This window comes from Tiliqua scincoides, chromosome 3 (genome assembly GCF_035046505.1).
Source record: "Tiliqua scincoides isolate rTilSci1 chromosome 3, rTilSci1.hap2, whole genome shotgun sequence".
Taxonomy (NCBI): Eukaryota; Metazoa; Chordata; class Lepidosauria; order Squamata; family Scincidae; genus Tiliqua; species Tiliqua scincoides.
The window spans coordinates 24,662,163-24,682,935 of NC_089823.1; the positions used below are offsets into that span (position 1 = coordinate 24,662,163).

Consider the following 20,773-nt stretch of genomic DNA (forward strand, 5'->3'; position numbering starts at 1 on the left):
TTTAGATCAGCGGTAAAGTGAGTAGCTCCATTGCAGGGCTGCTTCCCTTACCCGGGAGAAGGGGACGAAAATCCCCTTCTCCCAAGGCGCCTCCCACGGCAGGCTGAGGCATGCAGGATGCGGCGGCAGCCGTTCTTGGCGCCGCTGCAGCTGTGCGCCCCGGGCAGCTCAGGATTGGGCTGCCTGTTATCTTTTCCACATCCACTTTTTTTAATTTTCTGAGTTTGTTGGACCAGTTACAGCCAGCAAAAGTCAGGCAATCTTGCCATATTTGCAAAGTGAGATCATCCTGAACATGCTCTGTAGTGGCATTTTAATGCCACATTGGCATCTCTCCATCACACACACATCACACGCACGTATCCCTCAGACACCCTCCAAAATATTCCCAGTGGATGGTCAAATCTGCTGATTCTTCAATATATTCTGAAAATTTTAAATGTTATTTTTCTTGGCAAGGAAATGCTACAAAACAGTTATTGCAGAGTAATCCAGTCAAGGTTGATGGTTCTAGCAAAGAGTTAATGATTCAGGACTCACAAATTATTGCCTTCAGCAATTCTCAAGGGTTCCCCCCCCCCTACAGATTACAAAACAAAATAAATAAGAGAGGGAAAATAGTTTGCTAGATGTTCCTATATTTCTTAGATGTCTTAATTAATATTTTTCTAATAAATGTGATATCCACATCATTGATTGAAAAATAATTTTAATAGAGGGGAAAAAAAAGAAGTGAATGACTATCAAATTGCATTTTTGAAATTCAACTACCTAAGTAATTTCCCGAAAGAAACAGCTTTCTCTTTTAATATTTACCAAACCTATTAGCTAAGCTAATACTCTTGATCACATTAACACTGCTCCCTTTCTACCAAAGAAATGACCTCACAGGTCTACGGAACTTATTCACATTCTCACACTTCTCATGTATTAAATAACATAGATCTAGCCACTGGATTCTAATAACTGCAAAACTGAAAGTTTTCCAGACTCAGCTTTGTCTGGAAATGGTGACAATGACAATATTTTAAAGAAATTTTAAAGAAATTAATATTTATTGAATAGACTGATGTAGCACAGAATACAATGTTTGGAAATCCCAAGGGAACAGATCTCCGGATAATTTCATTGGTGTTGCTTACTATAAAATAAGCTCCATTCACACTGCTTGTGCAGACAGGCCCAGCCCTGCCACCAAAGCGGAAAAGTCAATCAGTCAATCAACACAAAGTCTCTGGTTCTTGGTAGAATACATTTTTTAGTTGTTCATGCACCAAGTGTGAGGGTAAACTCAAAGACAGGTGCTAGCCTTGTATTTCATTCAGTGGGCACCCTTTCCATACAAGCTAATGACAGATACTATCGTGGTTCTGAATAACAGCATGCTGTTTTCAAAGCCATTCACAGAAAAACTGTATTTTAGAAATACAGCTCCGGCTGAAAATGTATCTGGGTAAATTTATTGTTCATGGCCTGATTCTATGAGCCTTTGGCTTGAGGGCAAAACTAGACATGACAGAAGGTGATGTGTGACTGAGATTCCTATGGTTTTCAAAAAGACTAAATGCAGCACTGGCAACTCTGATTCAGGACAGGGAGTGGCATCAGGTTGGTTTCTCTTTGACCCTCCCGTCGTTGCCACTTACCCAATTCAAATCAATGCGGTAAGGCAATGGGGCAAAAAATCCCTAGGTTTTGGATTCTGCAGGAGGTCTCCAAGGATTTTCAACATGGCATCATGTTAGAGGGGAAAAAAACACAAAGGAATAGCTTCAGTCTAAGTTGGTATCTCATAGTTATAGAGACGAAGCCTCTGATTAAATGTTATCAGTGTGTACCTGTACAGTTTACTTCATGGGGGAAAGAGCAGTTGGGGTTTTGTAACTGGGGAATCTTTATAATCCCATGAACCTCTTTATGGATAACAGTTCTACATTAGCCATAGCGGCACCACAGACTGCACTACTATAACTAAAGCAGACTACTATAATGATTGAGCATTCCTTGGCCTCCATTTCTTCACCCCTATGAAGTCATAAGATACAAATCCTGTAATATTTGTTCAATTCTTTCCAGTTAGCAGGACGAATGTTCCATAGATGTTCTGTCATTGTTTCATATACAAAGCAAAACTAGCCTGTACAAAATCTCTGATTAATCTATTAAGGCAGTGATTCCCACACTGTGGTGAACCTTGAGCACCACAGTGATCTTGCAGGGCTGCCACAGGATGTCCCCAGGAGCCTTTTCTTACTGGCTCTCCTGGACATCACCATCCTTAATCATAGGATTCAAGATGGCAGCACCCAGGAAAGCTGGGTGATGGCATTGCCACAACAGGGTGCTCTGACTGTAAGGTGCTGTGACCAAGGTAAGATTGGGAACCGGGTATGTATTTATGAATATAAAGATCATAAACATTTGCAGAAAAATATGAGTATTGTCTTAGAATTCCCCATAAATTAACCTGCTATATCAGATTTCTCCTAGAACTGTGGTCACTTAAATCTTTAATGGTACTTATACAATGCCCAATATTCAATACTATTTATTTTTCAGGATTAGTTTAGTCATTCAGTTCCACAAAGGCTGGGATTCCTCATGGTTCTTGTTTTATATGAAGATAAACATCTATGGAAGAAAGTGAGTTCAGCTAGTGTAGCACCTCTTTTTGCTATATTTGATCACTGAAGTCCAAGCTAAAGTAAAAACAAAATCATAATAATGCCTTTTTCTGTGGTTTATTTCACCTTATTCTGTTCTGACTTAAATCCAATACAGAAATCCAAATTCTTTGGAGAGTTCACCTGTGAACTGCAAAGGCTCTTTTGCCCTCACCGAGGCCTAGCTACTGTGTCCCTCTATCTACTACACCACCTGAGTCAGTTGCTAGCTTACACCTCCATCTGGCAAAAGAAGCATAGTAGCTACCGAACACTGGAGAATGAGAGAAGCGTGTGTACATAAGAAATGGAAATACAGACTTGCGCTCTCTTTAAAAGGTACTGTAGCCCATCCATAGCTCACAACTCAAATTCATTTATTTTACTTTTTAAAAGAAATGGTAACTCAATAATACTCAAATTACTCTGTTCACTGTGTGCTTAAACCTGGAGGCTCAATTAGCCAGCAGCTGGAACTCCATCGTCTTCTCTTTTTTTTTGCCTGTAATTGTAGACAATAATTTCAAGATTGGAAAGGAACTTTTTTGATGTGGAAAGCTGTATATTTCATTTCACGTTTGCACTGCTGCTTTGCTTTACACATTACTGACTCTCTAATTTACAGTCTGAAAGTCTGCATTTTATCCTCCTCAAGTGCTGGTGAGAGGAGAGGGCTATTTCCATCCTTTTAACCACACTTTTTGTGTTTCATCTGATTACTGGATACCATTCTTGTGCAACTCACTCATTAACCTGATGTCTCCGAGTCTCTGTATGATTAAGGAAAAACTAAAAATCTTCAAGCAATAAAAACTGACAGCAAAGCTGACCCCCAAATGTATTCCCCCCCCCCCAATTTTCCTAATTAGCTTCCTTTACTAAGTCCCACCACTGCCTGCAATAATGGATCTCTGCTCCAGCTTGGCTGGTGATTAAGATAACTTTACTCAGCCCCAGATGTTATAAGAACAATCTAGCTGCCTCCCTCCCTCGCTGCCAGGATGTGAGAGCCATGGTTTGCAAAAACGCTGAGCCGTAGACCCCATTTTTCCCCCTTAGGTATTTATCCTGCCACTTTCCAACTCACTGTCTTAGCATATTAAAATTATTGCACAGATTATAGGAAAGGGGGGAATCTCCTTATTTGCCTCCTCTGTGCAAAATGCATGATATCAGCATTAACATGTTACTTGATATAGAACAAGTTGCTAAGCTGGTAAGTAGCTTGGGTTTGTGAGGCTGCAAAACAAAAGAAGACTGAAAAAAAGAGAAGGGGGGAAGCATAGAACTTGCCTAATTCCACAAGCCACAAATCATGAATAAAACAAATCAAAGCTGCGCTTTCCCCCCCTTTGGAAAAGTTGACTGCAAAGAATAGCCCATGGGCAAACCACTAGAATTTAGTCATAGGATAATCAGGCTCGTCAACCCAACTTTATATACAAGGCATTTAATAAGCATTCAGTCCACAGGCATGGACAGTCTGGGCCTAACTAAGATTTCTGGAAAAGTACTTGTTTCCATATGTCATCCCCTCTACTACTTTCAGGTTTCTGTGAGCAGTTTGATGCTTTGGCGGCTGCTGTCCAAAAATGAGTAAGACCAAATAAAGAACTGGGCCTTCTCTGTGATGACTCCCTCCCTGTAGCTCACCCTGAAGCCTATCTAACTAGGGACCTTCAGGAAGATGGTGAAGGCACTTTTGTTTATAAAATGCTTCACACCTATTCACAGTGGCTGATCTCTTTTAAGGAGAGTGCAGACTGGTTTGCTCTTTATGGGTCTAATTCAGTCCTGCTGCTTCACATGGCAAGGAACATGTGCAGTATCACGCACACATGTACAGCTCTGCACATACAGGAGGAGATGGCACCAGGATTGGAATCCCTTCACTCAGTTTACAGGAGATGGATTCAGAAAGGGGCTAGCTTGTTCCAAAAATATTTGTAAGTGCAATTTGTTTTTGCCGTATGACTAAACAAATACATATATTTCTAGCATATTGAGTGTGAGTCATCACAAGAGTCATTCCTGGCTGGTTGGTGGGATATAAACCTCAGGAATAAATGAAATATTTTTCTTCCTTTTGACGTTCCTAGGAAAATACTTCCTTTACTCTTCTAAAACGTATCTTTTCTGTTGCAAACACCCCTGTGGAAACTTCACAGTTCATTCAACATGGTAGTTTTCTCTGGGGCCCCCACAACATAGATACCTGGCTTTTTTCCATTATATATGGAAATATGCACCATGTATATGCATAGGATAAATAGAAAGGTGGACACTGAATGGTGAAGTAGCCAGGTTCAAGGATTATCCCCAAAGCAGTCACAACAACATAATCCAAAACAGGCTGTGAAGAGTTCCGCAAGGAAAGTTTCAGAAAGCGGTGTAAAAATATTACTTCCCTTCTCTGTGAGCATGCAGGACAACAAGACACTTCTGTTGCCACTCCTTTGCATCTGGCATTAAGAAATAGCCTGCTTCTAAACAAGGAAGTTGTGTATACCCATTATGGTTTGTAATCTATGATGGACTTTTTCTCCAGAAACCTGTCCAATCCCCTTTTAAAGGCATCTAAGCCAGGTGCCAACACCACATCTTGTGGCAAGGAGTTCCATAGATTAATTATTCTCTGGGTAAAGAAATGTTTATTTTGTCTGTTCCAACTCTCCTGACACTCAGTTTTAGTGGATGTCTCCTGGTTCTGGTGTTGCACGAGAGGGAAAAGAACATCCCTCTATCCACTTTATCCACCCCATGTATAATTTTGTATGTCACGTTTGTGGCTCTCAGCACCAGTGGAGCACTGGTGCTCTGCCGCTTGGCATGGGAGGAGGTGGGGAGGAGGTGTTCCGGGGAGAAGGGAGGTAGGGGGAGGGGAAGAGGTGTGTCAGGGGGAGGGGCGAGGCAAGAGGGAGGCGGGACCACTGGAGCTTTGCTGCACCAGATCCTGAGCAACAGTGTCAGACTGCCCGTCCAACACGGAGGCTCTTAATTCTACACCGACCTTTGTGTAGCTGTAGACTCAAGTAGCTCCTTGTGGGGTTACTCGCCTTACCCAGGAGAAGGGAACGAAAGTCCCTTCTGCCAGTGCTGCCTGCTGACCATGCAGGGTGCAGTGGCAGCCATTTTCGATGCTGCTGCAGCCCTGGGCACCGGGCACTCAGGACTGAGCTGTCAACAGAATTCAAAACTGTTACAGTCTTCTGCTCAGCTTCGAGGTGGCGCAGATGTAACTACAACTGGTTAACCCATAAGCAACTGCTCTGACAAGTGACATTACCAAACTTGCACAATGGTGCATATCTCTCCCATGGACAATTACAACTTGTGATTTTCCTGTTCATGGAAGAGAAGATCTTGATCTTGCAGGAATTCAGGCTTCCACTGTTACACTAATTACCGGAATAGACCACTCCTGTGAACAGTTCTTTGTGGGGGTTAGCCAGCTGCTTCACTGCTTTTATACCGGCTCTGGGTGACTAGGTTTAGAACAGACAGCCTTTGATGCATTTTTGATAAGTCTTTATGAAGTAATGCATCAAGACACAGTGCTGATCAGGCAATTCCAGGGAGCTGGCAATCTTCACAGCACTGTAATTGTGATGCTACCTGTAGAAAGGAACGATGTTCTTATAAGATGCATAATTAACACAGGAGATTCTTTAGCAAGACGTATGGTGATAGGCAGTAGTTGAGCTGGCTTTTTGAAAGGATCAGACTCATCTTCCATGAATTTGTGAAGGATCATGGCTATTAAACCCGGCTAACTAGGCAAAGAGGCACCTTGTAAAGTAGACACCTCTTATATTTAACAGGGAGGAAAGCAACTGACCCTCATCACCCCATTATGGTGTCTTTTCAAATGGCTCTTCTGCATCTTTTTTAGATTGCAAGCCCTTTGGAGACAGAGAACCATTTATTGCTATATTTTGCTATGTAAACCACTTTGTGAAGTACTTTTTGTTGAAAGCAGTAGAGTAATATGAAGAATAATTTAAAATTTGTGAAAGGAATCTCAGAATTCACTAAACCTCTGAATGCCTGTTCCTGGAGATGCATAGGGGACGGCTGTTGCCTCACACTCTGCTTGTGAGACCTCTAGAACAGTGGGTCCCAAACTTTTTAGCACTCTACCAGGACCCACCTAGCTTTATGAGACTAAAAAAAAAAAGAGTTTATTTTGCCAACCACTGAAGCCTGCTTTTGCCATGATTTGGTGTGGGGGGTGGTAGCCAGTCTTCTGAAGCATTTGTTGAGCTCCATGTTGACTGAATCGGGACCATTCTGGTGGCCTTGCATTCCCCCTTGCCCTGGATTGGGGCACATTCACCTACTTGCAAGTAAACAGACATGTGTAGCTAAGTTTAACTGTTCATAAAACTCAATTCATTTTCCTTGTCAGCTATCAGCTTCTCAGTTTCATGACCCACCAAAAATTGAGTTGTGACCCACTGGTGGGTTTCAACCCACAATTTGGGAACCACTACTCTAGAAGCATAGGAATGGAATGGCAGACTAGATCAATTCTTGGTCAGTCCATAAGGGCTTTTTATGTTAAAAATCAACTTGTTGGGCAGGAGGTCTGGTCTAGAGGGTAGGGCCTCCGTCTGCCTGAAGATAACATCCACAAGGTCGAGTGGCCACCGGCACAGTGCGACCTTGAAGCAGCTGATAAGCTGAAGCCGAGCTATTTCCATCTGCTCTGAGCATGGGAGGATGGAGGCCAGAATGTGAAGCCAGATCGGAATGAAACACCTGAATGTAGTGGTTCTGAAAGAAAGAACCTTCTTTCAATTGTAAAAATCCCTATTTAATAAGGGATTTAAATAAAGCCAGCCTATGTAAACCGCCTTGAATAAAGTCTTGAATAAAGACCAAGAAAGGCGGTATATAAATACCTGTTATTATTATTATATTATTATTGTTTTTTTATGTTGGGAAGGAAAAGAGGATTCTCCAAACTAACCATCCCGTTTACTATTAAATATTACTGCATACATCAGTGATTTTCAACCTTTATCATCTCAGGGCACACTGGCAAGGCACTAAAATGGTCAAGGCACACCATCAGTTTTTTCACAATTGACAAGGCACACTGTGCTGTCAATGGGGGGCTCACATCCCCCAATAGCCCTACTAATAAAAGACCCTCTCCCAAATTCCTGTGGTGCACCTGGGGACCATTTTCGGCACACCCGTGTGCCACGGCACAGTGGTTGAAAATGGCTGGCATACATTCACAGCACACCATGTAATCACCAATTTTCCCCACTTATGAGCCTCTACTCATAAATCAACAACTTCTTGGACAGTCTGACAACAAAACACTCTCACTTTCTCTTCATTTTTCCATTGTCACTGCCAATCACCCCCACCCCATGTTTGCTCCACTCCGCCACATCTGCCAGAAAATCCTGGAGCACAGCCTGCTGGGGCAGCAGAAGCAGTAGGGCAGAGTGAACATGGGAGGTGATCAGCAGCGACAATGGCAGGAATGGTAAGCTCTGTTCATGGGTGGGAGGGATTAGCGAGGGCACTGGATCCACCCCAGGCTGGAGTCTGGAGAGCATGTTACAATCGCCTTGCCTAGCACAATGTTACGATCACCAACCTGGCTCCACCTCCACTGAATATGAACTAGTGGCTTACAATTCTCAACATCCAAGTACTTTAGGAGGCATTATATTTGTTAACAAGGGAGAGATGTCCAAGAAAGGAATACACAATATATTTGGTATAGGGACGATCAAAGAAAAATAGAGATTAGTTACCTGAATAATCCTTACACCAACCACGTAAGGCAGGCTAATCCCATTTCAAAGATTTGGGAGGGCTGAAACTGACTTCACAGTAGCCATAGAGCAAACTAGGAGGTTTCCAGCTCCTAGTTTCTGCTTTTACATACAATGATACACCAACTCTCAAACCTTGTCCAGAATAAAGTCCAGAATGACTCCAGAATGAAGCCAACTATGATTATTCCTCCCCCTGCCCCTACACATTTTCACCACCCACCATTTGATTGGAAACCAGAAGTGGCTTCCAATCATGATTTTTATTATTTCTGAGACTTGGGGGGGTCCTGTGGATGTGTCCGTGGGGCTCTTTGCACACCTGAGAGGCTGGTACTGGTTTTAGGTAAGCCAGAATCCTCCCTTTCTCTGGCAGCAACATGATTCTGGGGGTCACATTGCTGCAACCCCCTGCCCCACCCCTTAAGGGGCCAGAGCTGAGTGCTTCCTTGGCTGGTGCGTCACGACCCAGCAGTTTGGGAACTACTGCACTAGTTCAACGGTAGATATCAAATCCTTGTTCAAAGTTTATCTTTCTCAGTTAGATCACAGTGACAGGACTTTAGTGGCAAAATAACACTGGGCAACATCATAATAACCGTGTCTCCTTTCTTAACTGAAAGATGCTAATTGGTCATCTACTCAACATTCAACAAAAGGATAAATTCATATGCAATTAAATCATCTTGTTTGTATGGTTGGTTTGCTGAGTTCAGGAGGAATCATGGCAAATTTTACTTACATCCAACGAATCTTCATTCACCAGGATGAGTGACATACTCTGGGACACAAGCCGGCAGGAATATCCTGTGGAAATAGCAATCATCAGGTATTGCCAATATGGCTATGATGATATCATATGGCTGTGATTATGAAAGACAAGAAACCTGTCTTCTTCGCAGTCATAGCAAACAAGTTAAAGTGAGACGTAGTGGGGTTTTGTTCTTGTTTTTACAAAAAATGTCTGTGGCAGTTTTTAAAAAGAAATCTCTATAGAGTAGGAAATCAGACTGAGAGCCCAATCTTATGTGTTCTATACTCAGAAGTCCCATTTATAGTGAATGGAGCTTACTCCCAGGAAAGTGTGCATAGGACTGCAACTTGAGAACCCAATTCTAGGCACGTCTACTCAGAAGTAAGACCATTATAGTAAATGAGGCCTACTCCCCGGTAAGTGTGGAAAAGAGTGCAGCCTGAGAACCCAATCCTATGCATGCCTACTTAAAAGTAAGCCCTATTATAGTTAACTTATTTCTGCCCAGCCCACAGGTGTATACATTTGATCACTGTTGCGTATATGCAACTTTAGGCAGAAATGGTTTAATGGGGCTTATTCCCAGGTAAGGGTGGATAGGATTGCAACAAAAGTCAGTTCCACATGCAAAAGACTATTATCAGCCAAAAAACAGTTGCAAGCTAAACTACCCTGCAACAGCAGACAGTTCAACAAGTATTCTTTCAGACATTGGCGTAACCATGAAATGGCCAAAAGAATCTAAGACTATGAATACTAAGGAAAAGTTCAGGTGCATTACCCATTCTAAAGGGCAGTGATTTTCAACCTTTTTCATCTCACAGCACACTGACAAGGCACTAAAACTGTCAAGGCACACCATCAGTTTTTTGACAACTGACAAGGCGCACTGCACTGACAGCAGGGGCTCGCATCCCCCAGCGGCCCTACTAACAAATGATCCTCTCCCCTGCATCACACCTGCAAATAATCTGTGTCACACCAGTGTGGCATGGCACAGTGCTTGGAAATGGCTGCTAAGGGGCAATGCCATGACTGCCGGGTGTCTGGACTGCAGGGTGATGAGCTGCAATGCTACATTTGACTCCTTATATCAGGAAGATGCTGGGTTCTGGGATGATCAGTTGCCTTTGAACAGTGTCAGGCACAGGGTCCCCTTTTATCTACATCCTGCATTATGAGACCCACCTTCCATTTGTTTATTCCTAAGACCCACCTTCCTAATTGTTTATTTCTTGTTTTTGCCTCAAAGATGACAAAATGTGAAGGGAGGAGAGGGTTCCTGTCTCTTTAACAGTTGCACAGAAGAGAGAATTCTGGCAGATGCAGCTTGTTGTGCAAAGGTGAGAAAAGCTACACCTACTAGAATTCCCCCTTCTACACAATTATTAAAAAGTACAAGATGTCTGTCCTCCTATACATCTGAATGCATTCTGTCTTTCTTTCAAAAGCCCCTTTAAAAAAGAGAGAATATCTCCTTTGCTTTTAGTTTTAAAAAATCTGCGCTGAATGCAGGAGCATATGCTCTCTTTCTCTCTGTGTGTGCGCGCACACGTTATTTCAAAAAATAAATTACAGGGAGAAAAATAATCTTGAAGAAAAAATGCAGTGAGATTCCTTAAGTCTCTATTAAAATTTAAAAAAAACAACTCCTGTATGCTTGGAGTTTATAAATAAGGTCCAGTAACCTATTTTATGTTTTAAAATTACACACACATTCCTAAAAGAGGCATCCTGCAGTTTCAATCATTTCTCTCCATGTCAAGCAGAGTCTTTCCCCAATGAACAACTGCAGCCCTAAACTGTTACAAATATGGTATAACTAATTCAAAGAGAGATTTTCTGATCGTTTTTGACTGGAACAACAGCTGCAACAGAGAACAATAATTTTTAAGCGGCTGCTGGGTGTTTTATTTTACATCCTTCATATCCAGCAAGACTTTTTGACAACAGAAGCTGGAAACAGGAGTTCTGAACAACAAGAAAGGATTGTTATTCTAGTTTCTTGGTGAACAGAAAGTGTATGTGTGGGCAAGGCTGGCCCATCCATGAGGCCAACTGAAACAGTTGCCTCAGGTAAGCAGATTGGTTGGAGGCACCCACTTCTGTGTGCCTTGCCTCCATGGTGCCTCGTCCTCCCACTCCCTGGACTAGAAAAGAAAGAGGGGGATGGAGCAGAAAATGGGGTGTGGAGGAGAGGAAAGTGGTGACCCACAACATACTCTCTTCCTTTCTTCTTCTCCCACTTTATCCCCTTCTTCTTTTTCCAGTTCAAGGAGTGGGAGGAACAGAGGCTGGCACATCACTAGGTAGAGAAGGATAGCATTTGGCACACCACCAGGAGGACTTGGACTGGTCCTGTGTGTACGAGGGGGCTCAATTCTATAGTCATACAAGGAAATTCAGATATATAGATCTTTCAAATGATAAAAACATGAATTATTTGGCTTATTGACAGCCCACCTACGGACTGCATATTTTCAGTGTGCGCTTGTGGCAAATGGTCATATTGTATGGTGTTGTAGAGGCCTTGAACTAGGGACTTTTACAATAGCCCTCACAAATACTGCAATCCCATCAGCACTGCCATCTTTCTTTTAGAGATGCTGGCAAAATTCTCCTAAGCCAAGCTCAGAAATGAATGTCAGCAGCTTTGAAGTTTTCTTCCAAGGAACTTCAAAAATCTCCCAAATTCTTTTCAGTTCAGAATAAAATGCAAGTGGAAAAGAACAGCTAATTCCCTACTCTCATTTCTGTAGTTCTGTTACATTAAATAGGAGCTGAATGGAGAATTTTTGAAGGGCTTCACCTTGGAACACTAGAGGAGGTATGTTCCAACCTCTTCTGGTGCAGCACAGCAGTGGCCAAGTCTTACTGTTCCATGCTGCAACATCCTAACTTCACAGCTGATCTTTTCAGAAACTCACACCGGGCAGCCGCTTCTCCCACACATCACCCCAGAAGGTTCTATACCCCAATTTCTGGATGGAAGCAGCTGCGTAGTGCAAGTTTCTACAAAGACTGGCTGTGAATATAGCAGGCTGAGACATGGAATGGTAAGACTTCACCACCACCATGTCCAGAAAGATTATCTCAGAGCACAGTGGGCTGCAGTTTTGAGAGAGCTATCGTAGACCATCAGGATAAAAGGATACGAGAAACCTATGTGCTCAGGTAGGCTCAAATGAACAGCTAAAGTAGATCCTGAATGGTGAAGCCACTACATGGTAACTGTCTAAGAGCTCTGACAAATCCCTGGCACATGGGGCTATCACAACTCAGTAATGTACTAGTGAACCTTGAAAGTACTACTGCAATCAAGAAGACTTCTGCAGCCTAGTGGAGGAGCTCATGTATTTGCATGTTGAGTGCCAGAACATGAGTCCACAATAGCTCCTGAACTGGTATGATGAGGGCTCTCCTGAAAGGAACTTAACATGCACACTACAACCCGGTTCTGGTCACAGAAAGGAACTGCAGGGAGATTGCCAGCACCTGCTAAGAAAAGAAGGACTACATCAGCTGTACAGTGTAGCCAAAACAAATGGCTGGTAGGTTTGCAAGGGGAGTTGCAGTATTCCCAACATGCTTTGGCGGAAACCAGTCCTTCTCAAGGGAATGCATAAACTTCTATATACACTTCAAGAAAGAGTTCAAAAAGACCCTCACCAAATAAAACTGACAGCAACCACAACTCCTTTTTTGAAGATTATAGTGAAGTTTATTAAATCCCTAGACAAAGGCTGGTTTCAAACAAAATATATTGGGAATAAAACTACCTCCTCCTAATTCTATCAGCTGGGGTTTTTTACCATTTGTTTTGGCAAACTGGCAATACTCCTTAAGGCAGAGTCTTTACATCAATGGGCCAGACTGGGTCATGTGATATTCCCAGCACCCACCCACCCCCTCCTAAAAAACATTTGGGCCAGCTATGGTCATTTGTCTGAGTAACAAGGGGATCTGCTCTTTGTTATGGACCACTTTTGTCTTGCTACCTCTCTGCCTTTGCCTCACTCTACCCAGGCCTGGAAATCAGGAGTCTATGGTCCTTATCTCTTCCTTAAATTAGTAAGTGAAAGCACTGCAGTCAATAAAACACCCTCCCTCTCAGTTTATGTACTGCTCCCTCTTTCTAGGCTTTCCTAAAGACATTTCTTTTTAGATTAGCTTTCCGAATTCATGGTTTTTTCCTGGGTCCTCTACTTCCATGCTGCTTTATATTCTACGGGCTTTGCTCTTTCTGAATGCTGCAGGTTTTGTGTTTTATTATGATTTTATGGTTGTTTTAATGTTTAGGTTATTTTAATGTTTATATATGATTTTTTTTTTTAATGTGGTTTATATACTTGAAAGCTACTTTGGGTGCCCCTCGAGGAGAAAAGTTGTATATAAATGTGGAAAAGAAATATTGGAAAAGTTGTTACCTATGTTTAGAGCAGTTTCCTGTTTGTCCCCTGTTAGTATCCAAATCTTGATTTCTGCCTTCATCAAAGTAGATATTGTTTCTGGGACACCTGCTTGAAGGCGATCTTCAATGGCTGTAGCTCCAAGAAGCAGTAGATCCTGAAAAAGACAGAGAACACAAACTGAATTTCAGTGCACTGGTATGCTAAACCTTAATGCATTGTGTTTTGTTCCCCTGGGGGCTGGGGATAAGAATAGGCCCTCAGTTCGGCTGTACTTGTCCTAAAGAGGCAACTAAACAGCCACTGGGTAGATGGGACTTGTCAGCCTGGGAAGGCAGCTCATCTGAGAGAAGGAAAACTCTGATCCCAAACCTCCACTGCCTTGTGGCTACATCCAGTTATGGAAAAGGCTTCAGGAGTCAACCTTGAGGCAAAATCCGGAGCCGGAGTCCCTGAGGCAGTTCATGGTTGAACAGTCACATTCTGGCAACTCCTGCGACGTTGCTGGAACCAACCGTATTGGCTTCTGCCTTTCCATTGGACCATTCCAGTGATGTGGAGAGGGGGGATTTGCTGCATGGGAAACAGTCTATCCTCCATATTTACTATACCCAGGCTTCGCGCACTGGAGAGGACACTCTGTTCCGGAACTACCATTCAGAGCGCGATATTATAGTCTTCCGAGACTGAAGGATGCCAACATTTGTGAATGCCATAGGTCATCTCCTAACACATGATATTAATGACTGGAAATCACACTGAGCAGTGCTTACAAAGCTATAAGTGACCACAGAAATGAGCTCTGAGCTCCTCCATCAAAATAAATGAGACTTACTTCCATGTTTAGAACCGGAGCTACTCCTTTATAATATCATTTGTCAAAGTCATAAACCATAGGTGTAAGTATATGATATTTAATGGATTAAATAGTTTGAATTTTGATAAACAGGACAGAGACCTTAACAGACCAGTAAGTTTTCATAAACAGAAGGTTTATATATTCAGTCAGCATATTATGCTTCCTACAAAAATAGCAATTAAGATCTGGGTTCCAAATCAAACACACAACAGAGGGAATAATTGAAGAAATTTCTGGTTAGCATATTTTGCAAAGCTGCTATCATAACTAAGATGATACTTCTTAAATTATCAGGAAAAAAATGTTTGGTTTAAATCTGATATGAAGGTGGTAAACACCCAAATTAAACCAAACATTTTTTCCCTCTCTCACAATACCAGAAGCAGAGTTCACTTGATGAAACTAATGGGCAGGAGATTTAGGATGGACAAAAGAAAGTCTTCACACCACACAAGGTGTGGCGATGGCCATGAGCTTGGATAGCTTTACAAAGAGATTGGGCAGATCCATGGAGAACAGGTCTATCAATGGTTACTGGGCATGATGGTTACATGCTTCCTCCAGATCCAGTAGCAGTATGCCTCTGAATACAAGGAGCATAAGACTAATGGTAAGAGAGAAGCATGTCTTTTTTCCTCTTGGAAGTTTGGCTCTCTGAAGGCAGCCAGTGGGCCATGGTGGGAAACAGAATGCTGCAGTAGCATAGCTACAAGGGGGGGCAACGTGGTATTGCAGGCGCCACAATGCGCCATGTAACTGGCCCCTCTCACTAGCCGTTGAAGCCGTTCAATGCATTGCCATTGCTGCCCAGGATGGCTCTGATGGTGAGTGGGAGCAGCAGGTTACATGGCACATTGCAACGCCTGCAATATCACACCACCACCCCCGTAGCTATGCTACTGGAATGTTGCATGAGATGGGCTTCTGGCTGATCCAACAGGGCTTTTTCTTTTACTCTTGCATTCACAAATATTAAATCACAAGAATGCTAAATTAAGGAAAGCTGACTTAACTGTGGTGGAACATGTTAATTTTTTTGAAACACAGAGTTAAAAGAAACCATGACCATTTAAGCCGTACTTTTTAAAAAAATCAATTTGCCTATTTTATGTGTAGGATAGTCAGACAGCATTCACAGGCTTCCCTGCTTGCTTTCCTGCTGTCCAGCCCAAGGCAGTAAATATTTACTCAGTAAAACAAAATTACTTTGAGTAAACTGCGGATGCAACAGAGCATGGAATCTGGCATTAAGTCCCAGCCATGGATGCAAGGGGCCCCCTCCACCCTCTCCTACAACTCAGGTAGCTCAAACAGTTAGTAAGGACAGAGGTAGAGGAAACATGGCCTGTTCCTGCAGACTAATTTTTATTAATATCTATTCCATTTATATTCTATCTTTCATTAGAATGATCCCAAGGTTCCTATCATTTAAATATAAAACTATTTTCAATAAAACCATTTTAAAAACCAATAAAATGAGACAAATGGCACAACATACTGCATCAGCAGCCAATAACATACAATAGAGTTTCAGAATTCAAATGCCTGACAAAACAAAGTTTTGAGTGCACTTTGAAAGGTGGATTGTATGAATGGGGGGGGGAGCTTTCCAAACTCCCAAAAGCAAGAGTTCTGCATCTGCCGACAACCACAAAGAAAGTCCTGTCCACACACCAAACTTCAGGTGGTGACAGCAGGTGCAAGGCCTCTTTGGAACATCACAGAAGACAGGCAATTTCATAGGGCAGAAAACAATCCTCAAGGTATTGAGGGACCAATGCATAAAGGCCTTTAGAGGTAATGAATTGGACTTGGAAGCCAATGAGAGGTTCTTGCAAGACAGGAGTTGTTCATGCCCCCCAAGGCCCCCATCAGCAATCTGACTTTCATATTTGTACCAATTGCAATTTCCAGATACTTCAAGGGCAGTCCCATGTAGGAGGTATTATAGTAGTCCAGCCAGGTGTGTGGATAATGGTGTCCAGATCTGATTTCTTAGGAAGGGTCACAGATGGAACACAAGATGAAGACTAACAAATGCACTTTTGGCCACAGCCACCACCTGCCCTAAATCAGTCAACTGTCCACCTGGCTCAGCCCTGCCTCCTCCAGCTCAGAACAGCCATCCAAGATCCCCCAATACTGAAGACTGTCCCTTTAAATCAGGGACTGAAACCAGGACTCCCACAGAATAAGGACATGCTGTACCTTCAAGCTATTCCTCCTCTACTTCTGAATCACTGCAAGAGAGGGTTTGAGTGCCTAACACTATGTAGCCTTTTGCCACCTAGGAGCAATAGACAAAACCCTGTTCACTTTAGCAGTAAATGAGTCTGTGAGATGTTTGTGAATTTCTGAATACAATAGCTGACTTGACCAGATTCTTATGCAGTGGAGCTAGTTATAGGCCTCAGGGTCTGCAATAAAATGGTTTCAGAAAGAGAAGACTTTCCTGAGAGTGCTTCTGGGTCTTGTCATCTGGAAAACTGATGATTCTATTACAGCCATCATCCTAATCTTCATTCTTTTCAGTTTTAGGGAGAAAAAAGTGCTTTCCTCTAATGTGTTTTAAACTGTAAGTCACAGAAGCATAGCATGAGGCAGATGAACAATGTCACATTAATTGACAAACAGCAAATTGCTCAGTATTTCCTTTGAGCAGATGCATGTAATTTGCACTGATGTTGACATGGCTAGCTCCATGCATAGCTCCATAACTGCATAGTGTATGGAGCTATGCTCCATGCATAACGCATAGCGCATAGCTCCACAGCTAGCTCCATAGCTGCTTTGGCACAAGCAGATTTCACTACTTGCTCAAGCTGCACATGCAAGGCAACAGCAGTGTGGGTCAACCACATGCACAGTTAAATTCATACAGACTTGGGTTGACACACGGGGACCACTGCTCAGTTCACAGTTCAGCAGGCAGGTATCCTTTTGGAAACCAGATTTTAGCAGCAATTCTAATACAAATGGCTTCAGCCTCCACTAGTCACAACAATACGGCAAACCCCACAGCATATTCCAACACCAAGACTAGCATTCCTCTCTCTTCTCCGTTCAAATATAAAAAGCATACCGACATAAATAATCAAGCACAAGGAATAAGAGCACAGATAACAGAGATAACGGTTTGTTGAAAAGCTGTTTTTCCTAATAAGTGAAAAAGACGTGTCCATGTGCGTGTGCGTTTTATAGGAAAGAGGTCATAGATTTTAATGTAAAGGCCAACAACATGAGGGGGCTGAATATAACATGTGGAAAATGATTCCAAGCAAACAGAATAAGCAGTACTACATGACGATTAAACTGAAACAATGTACAATCTTTGAAACCAAGTTACTTCATCTGGCTAAACTTCTGTTTTGCATCAACTACTAGACAATCAGTGACCGCAAACAGGGAAAAAAAAAATTCAGCTGTGAGCAGAACAAAAACTTTTATATTTACTTTCTCAATGATTTCATAGCATTCTTCCAACTTTTGTGTTCTGTCTTTCAAGACGGTGCTGCTTTCATTATATATGTTCAACCAATCCCGGTATGTATTTTCTGACAGGTCTGCATATGCAATGCATAGGGTCCTTAGACCTAAAAAGAAAAAGCAGATGCAGGACAGAAGCACCCAACAAAGAAAGGCCTCTTATAATAGGGAATTCTCCTGCGTAATAGCAGCTACTAAATGTATGGGAACTGGCGGGAAACAGTCTCTCTAGTATAAAAACCTGTATAAAAAAAAAGAGGGTCTGCAAATCAACTTCCTAATAAAATTGCAAAGTAGATGCATATTTGGTGGGGTAAAGCTGCTTCAATCAACAGACAGAGGGAAATCCTGCTAACTGACTTAAAAAATGTGTAAGCAATAGTGACCATAACACATCAGTAACTGGGTGCCCACTTGGTAACACTCATTAATGCAGAAACCCAAAAACCTAATCACCTGAAAGTGCAAACCTAAACTGTACTTCCAGGTGTTGCAAATGTGCCATAAAGCACATTTGTACCACCACAGGTGTTGGGGAGGCATGCTGAAACAAGCCCCAGCAAAGGTATGTCTGCACCAGCAGTAGGCTGGCAGTGCGGGTGTTTGGGGAGGGAGGGGGGTGGCATTTCATGGGTGTTCTGGGGTGGGGGGAGGGAGGATGGGCGACCTCCTAATTTTCATCTTTTTCAGTTTTAGGGGGGAAAAAATGTGCTCTCAAATGATGTGTTTTAAATTGTAAGGCTGTGTTCCTATCCACACTTTCCTGGGAGTAAGCCTCATTGACTATAAAGAGACTTACTTCTGAGTAGACTTGCAAAGGATTGGGCTCCAAGTCACAGAAGCAGGACATGAAGTCAGTGAACAACCTTCGCATGACTGTCCAACTCCAAGCAGCATAATGTTCAGTACTTCCATTTAATGGATGTGTGTAATTCACAATGATGTTGACACAGGTTAACCATGCACAATAATTTGAGGAACAAGCCCCACTGGAGTCTGGACAGCATTATTTTATAGGGCCAATGAAAGAATTCAGCATGTATAAAAGTAATGATTTCTCTTCTGGCACAAGTCAACCAGAAAAAGGGGAGAATATATGCCATATAGAACAGAACGACTATATTATAGAGGATGTGGGAGTTCCCAGAACAAAGTGGGGAAATAAGAAACTTACAAGGCATGGGAAGAAATAAGGTTCTTGCTGCAATCTGTCCCATAGATGATTACTAATTGAAAAGGAGCACAGTCCGCTCCATGGCTTGCTCTACCTCACTAACATTCTCATTAATAGTGAGAGATTAGTAAATTTGATTTCATACAGAAAACTTATAAGGATAGCTACAGGCACTGAATCCTAAGGGAATCCAAGAGGAACCCAAGAGGAATAGGATGCCTTTTCTTCCAACTTGTTTATTTTACTTTCTAAGCACTTACAATATGGCTACCATGCATTTCACCTCCTCTTCCATCATCTGCTATTCCCTGGCTACCTCACGCATGCTCCATTTCTGCTCTCCCCCCCCCCATCTTGTTCAACCAGAGTGTTAATATCCATCAAGAGCTATGAGGTTCGGTGATGTCACTTTTACTGCACTGCTTCACTTCCAATGATCTTTTGCTTCACACCTCTTTAAGCAAGATCACAATCCAGGCCCACTCCAAATTTTCGTCAAGATACATTTCACTGCTGGCTTGAATGGTATGCTGGGGACTCTGTTAATCCTCACATCAACAACTGCTTTGGCTGGAGACAGTTGATGGCTTTTAAGAGAGTTGAAAGTGGCATGAGAAAGGCACAGTTGCCTTTATTGTGCACGCACGCACGCACACACACACACACACACTCTGATGTAGCACCACAAAACTTTCAACACTTCAGCTCAAACTGCACCTTTGATTTTTTCCCCCCATCTAGATGGCTTGTTCAATCCCAGGCAGCATCATATCTATACATTTAAGCATGATCTGTGTACCTTCAGTGGCAAAATACTCAAGATGGCATAGTGTTTGCTCCATGTATTGGGAATCCTTGGACAGCCTCTCAAAAATGACGTTATCCTGACAAAGGAAAAAAAGTACATAAAGAGCATGGACAAAAAGGCATTTTGTAATATTTGTTAAAAACATGTCTATTCTGCTTTTTCCAGGGGTTCAAGATGGGCTGACACTGTAACAAATGACAGTACTTGACCATCAGTTTGATCCTCTAAATTCTGGAGGTGGCATGCACAGTCCATAAAGTAGCATCATCCTGGTGCAATCAAAGGTGTGCATATTAATTGATAAAGCCTTGAAGCTGAAATGCTACAATTTCTGAGTTGTAAAGGAGTAAAATCAGATTTCTTCATTTAATTATCCTGCTCTTTCAAGGGATCTAGGGAGGAGGCATGTACGGTTCTCCCACCTCATCCCATTTAATATTCATAACAACCCTGCAAAGTCTGTTAGGTTGGAAAGTAGATGACTGGCCCATGATCGGCCAGTGAGTGGGGATTTGAATTTAGTTCTCCTTTACCCTAGTCTAGCACTCTAACCATTACAGTACATGGGTTCAGGCTGCAATTCTATACACATGTACATGGGAGTAAGTCCCTAGGACTTACTTCTGAGTAGATATGCATAGGATTGCACTATGATTAGTGGCTATAGCAATATTATTATTAATTAAACGTAAAATGTCAAGGCTACAGCAGAAAGTGCAATGGGAAACTTACAGCTCCTTTGCAGTACAGACGTAGTCGACCTTCTGGAGTCCGAACAATAACAGACATTCTCTTTCTATCACTGGAGAGGAAAAAGACCTT

The 20,773-nt window shown here is 42.3% G+C and overlaps 1 protein-coding gene across 5 annotated transcripts in view; it reads right to left on the reverse strand.

The window, feature by feature from the left end:
- The window catches only part of ATP8A2 (ATPase phospholipid transporting 8A2), a 353,936-nt gene that overhangs the window by 261,478 nt on the left and 71,685 nt on the right, over positions 1-20,773 (reverse strand). For all 5 annotated transcript variants that reach the window (XM_066618841.1, XM_066618843.1, XM_066618845.1 and 2 more), the window contains 5 exons: positions 20,684-20,753; positions 19,943-20,027; positions 17,937-18,076; positions 13,643-13,781; positions 9,204-9,268 (listed from right to left, as the gene is read on the reverse strand). In XM_066618841.1, the coding sequence (XP_066474938.1) occupies positions 9,204-9,268; positions 13,643-13,781; positions 17,937-18,076; positions 19,943-20,027; positions 20,684-20,753 (499 nt within the window). The remainder of the gene's footprint in view (positions 1-9,203; positions 9,269-13,642; positions 13,782-17,936; positions 18,077-19,942; positions 20,028-20,683; positions 20,754-20,773) is intronic.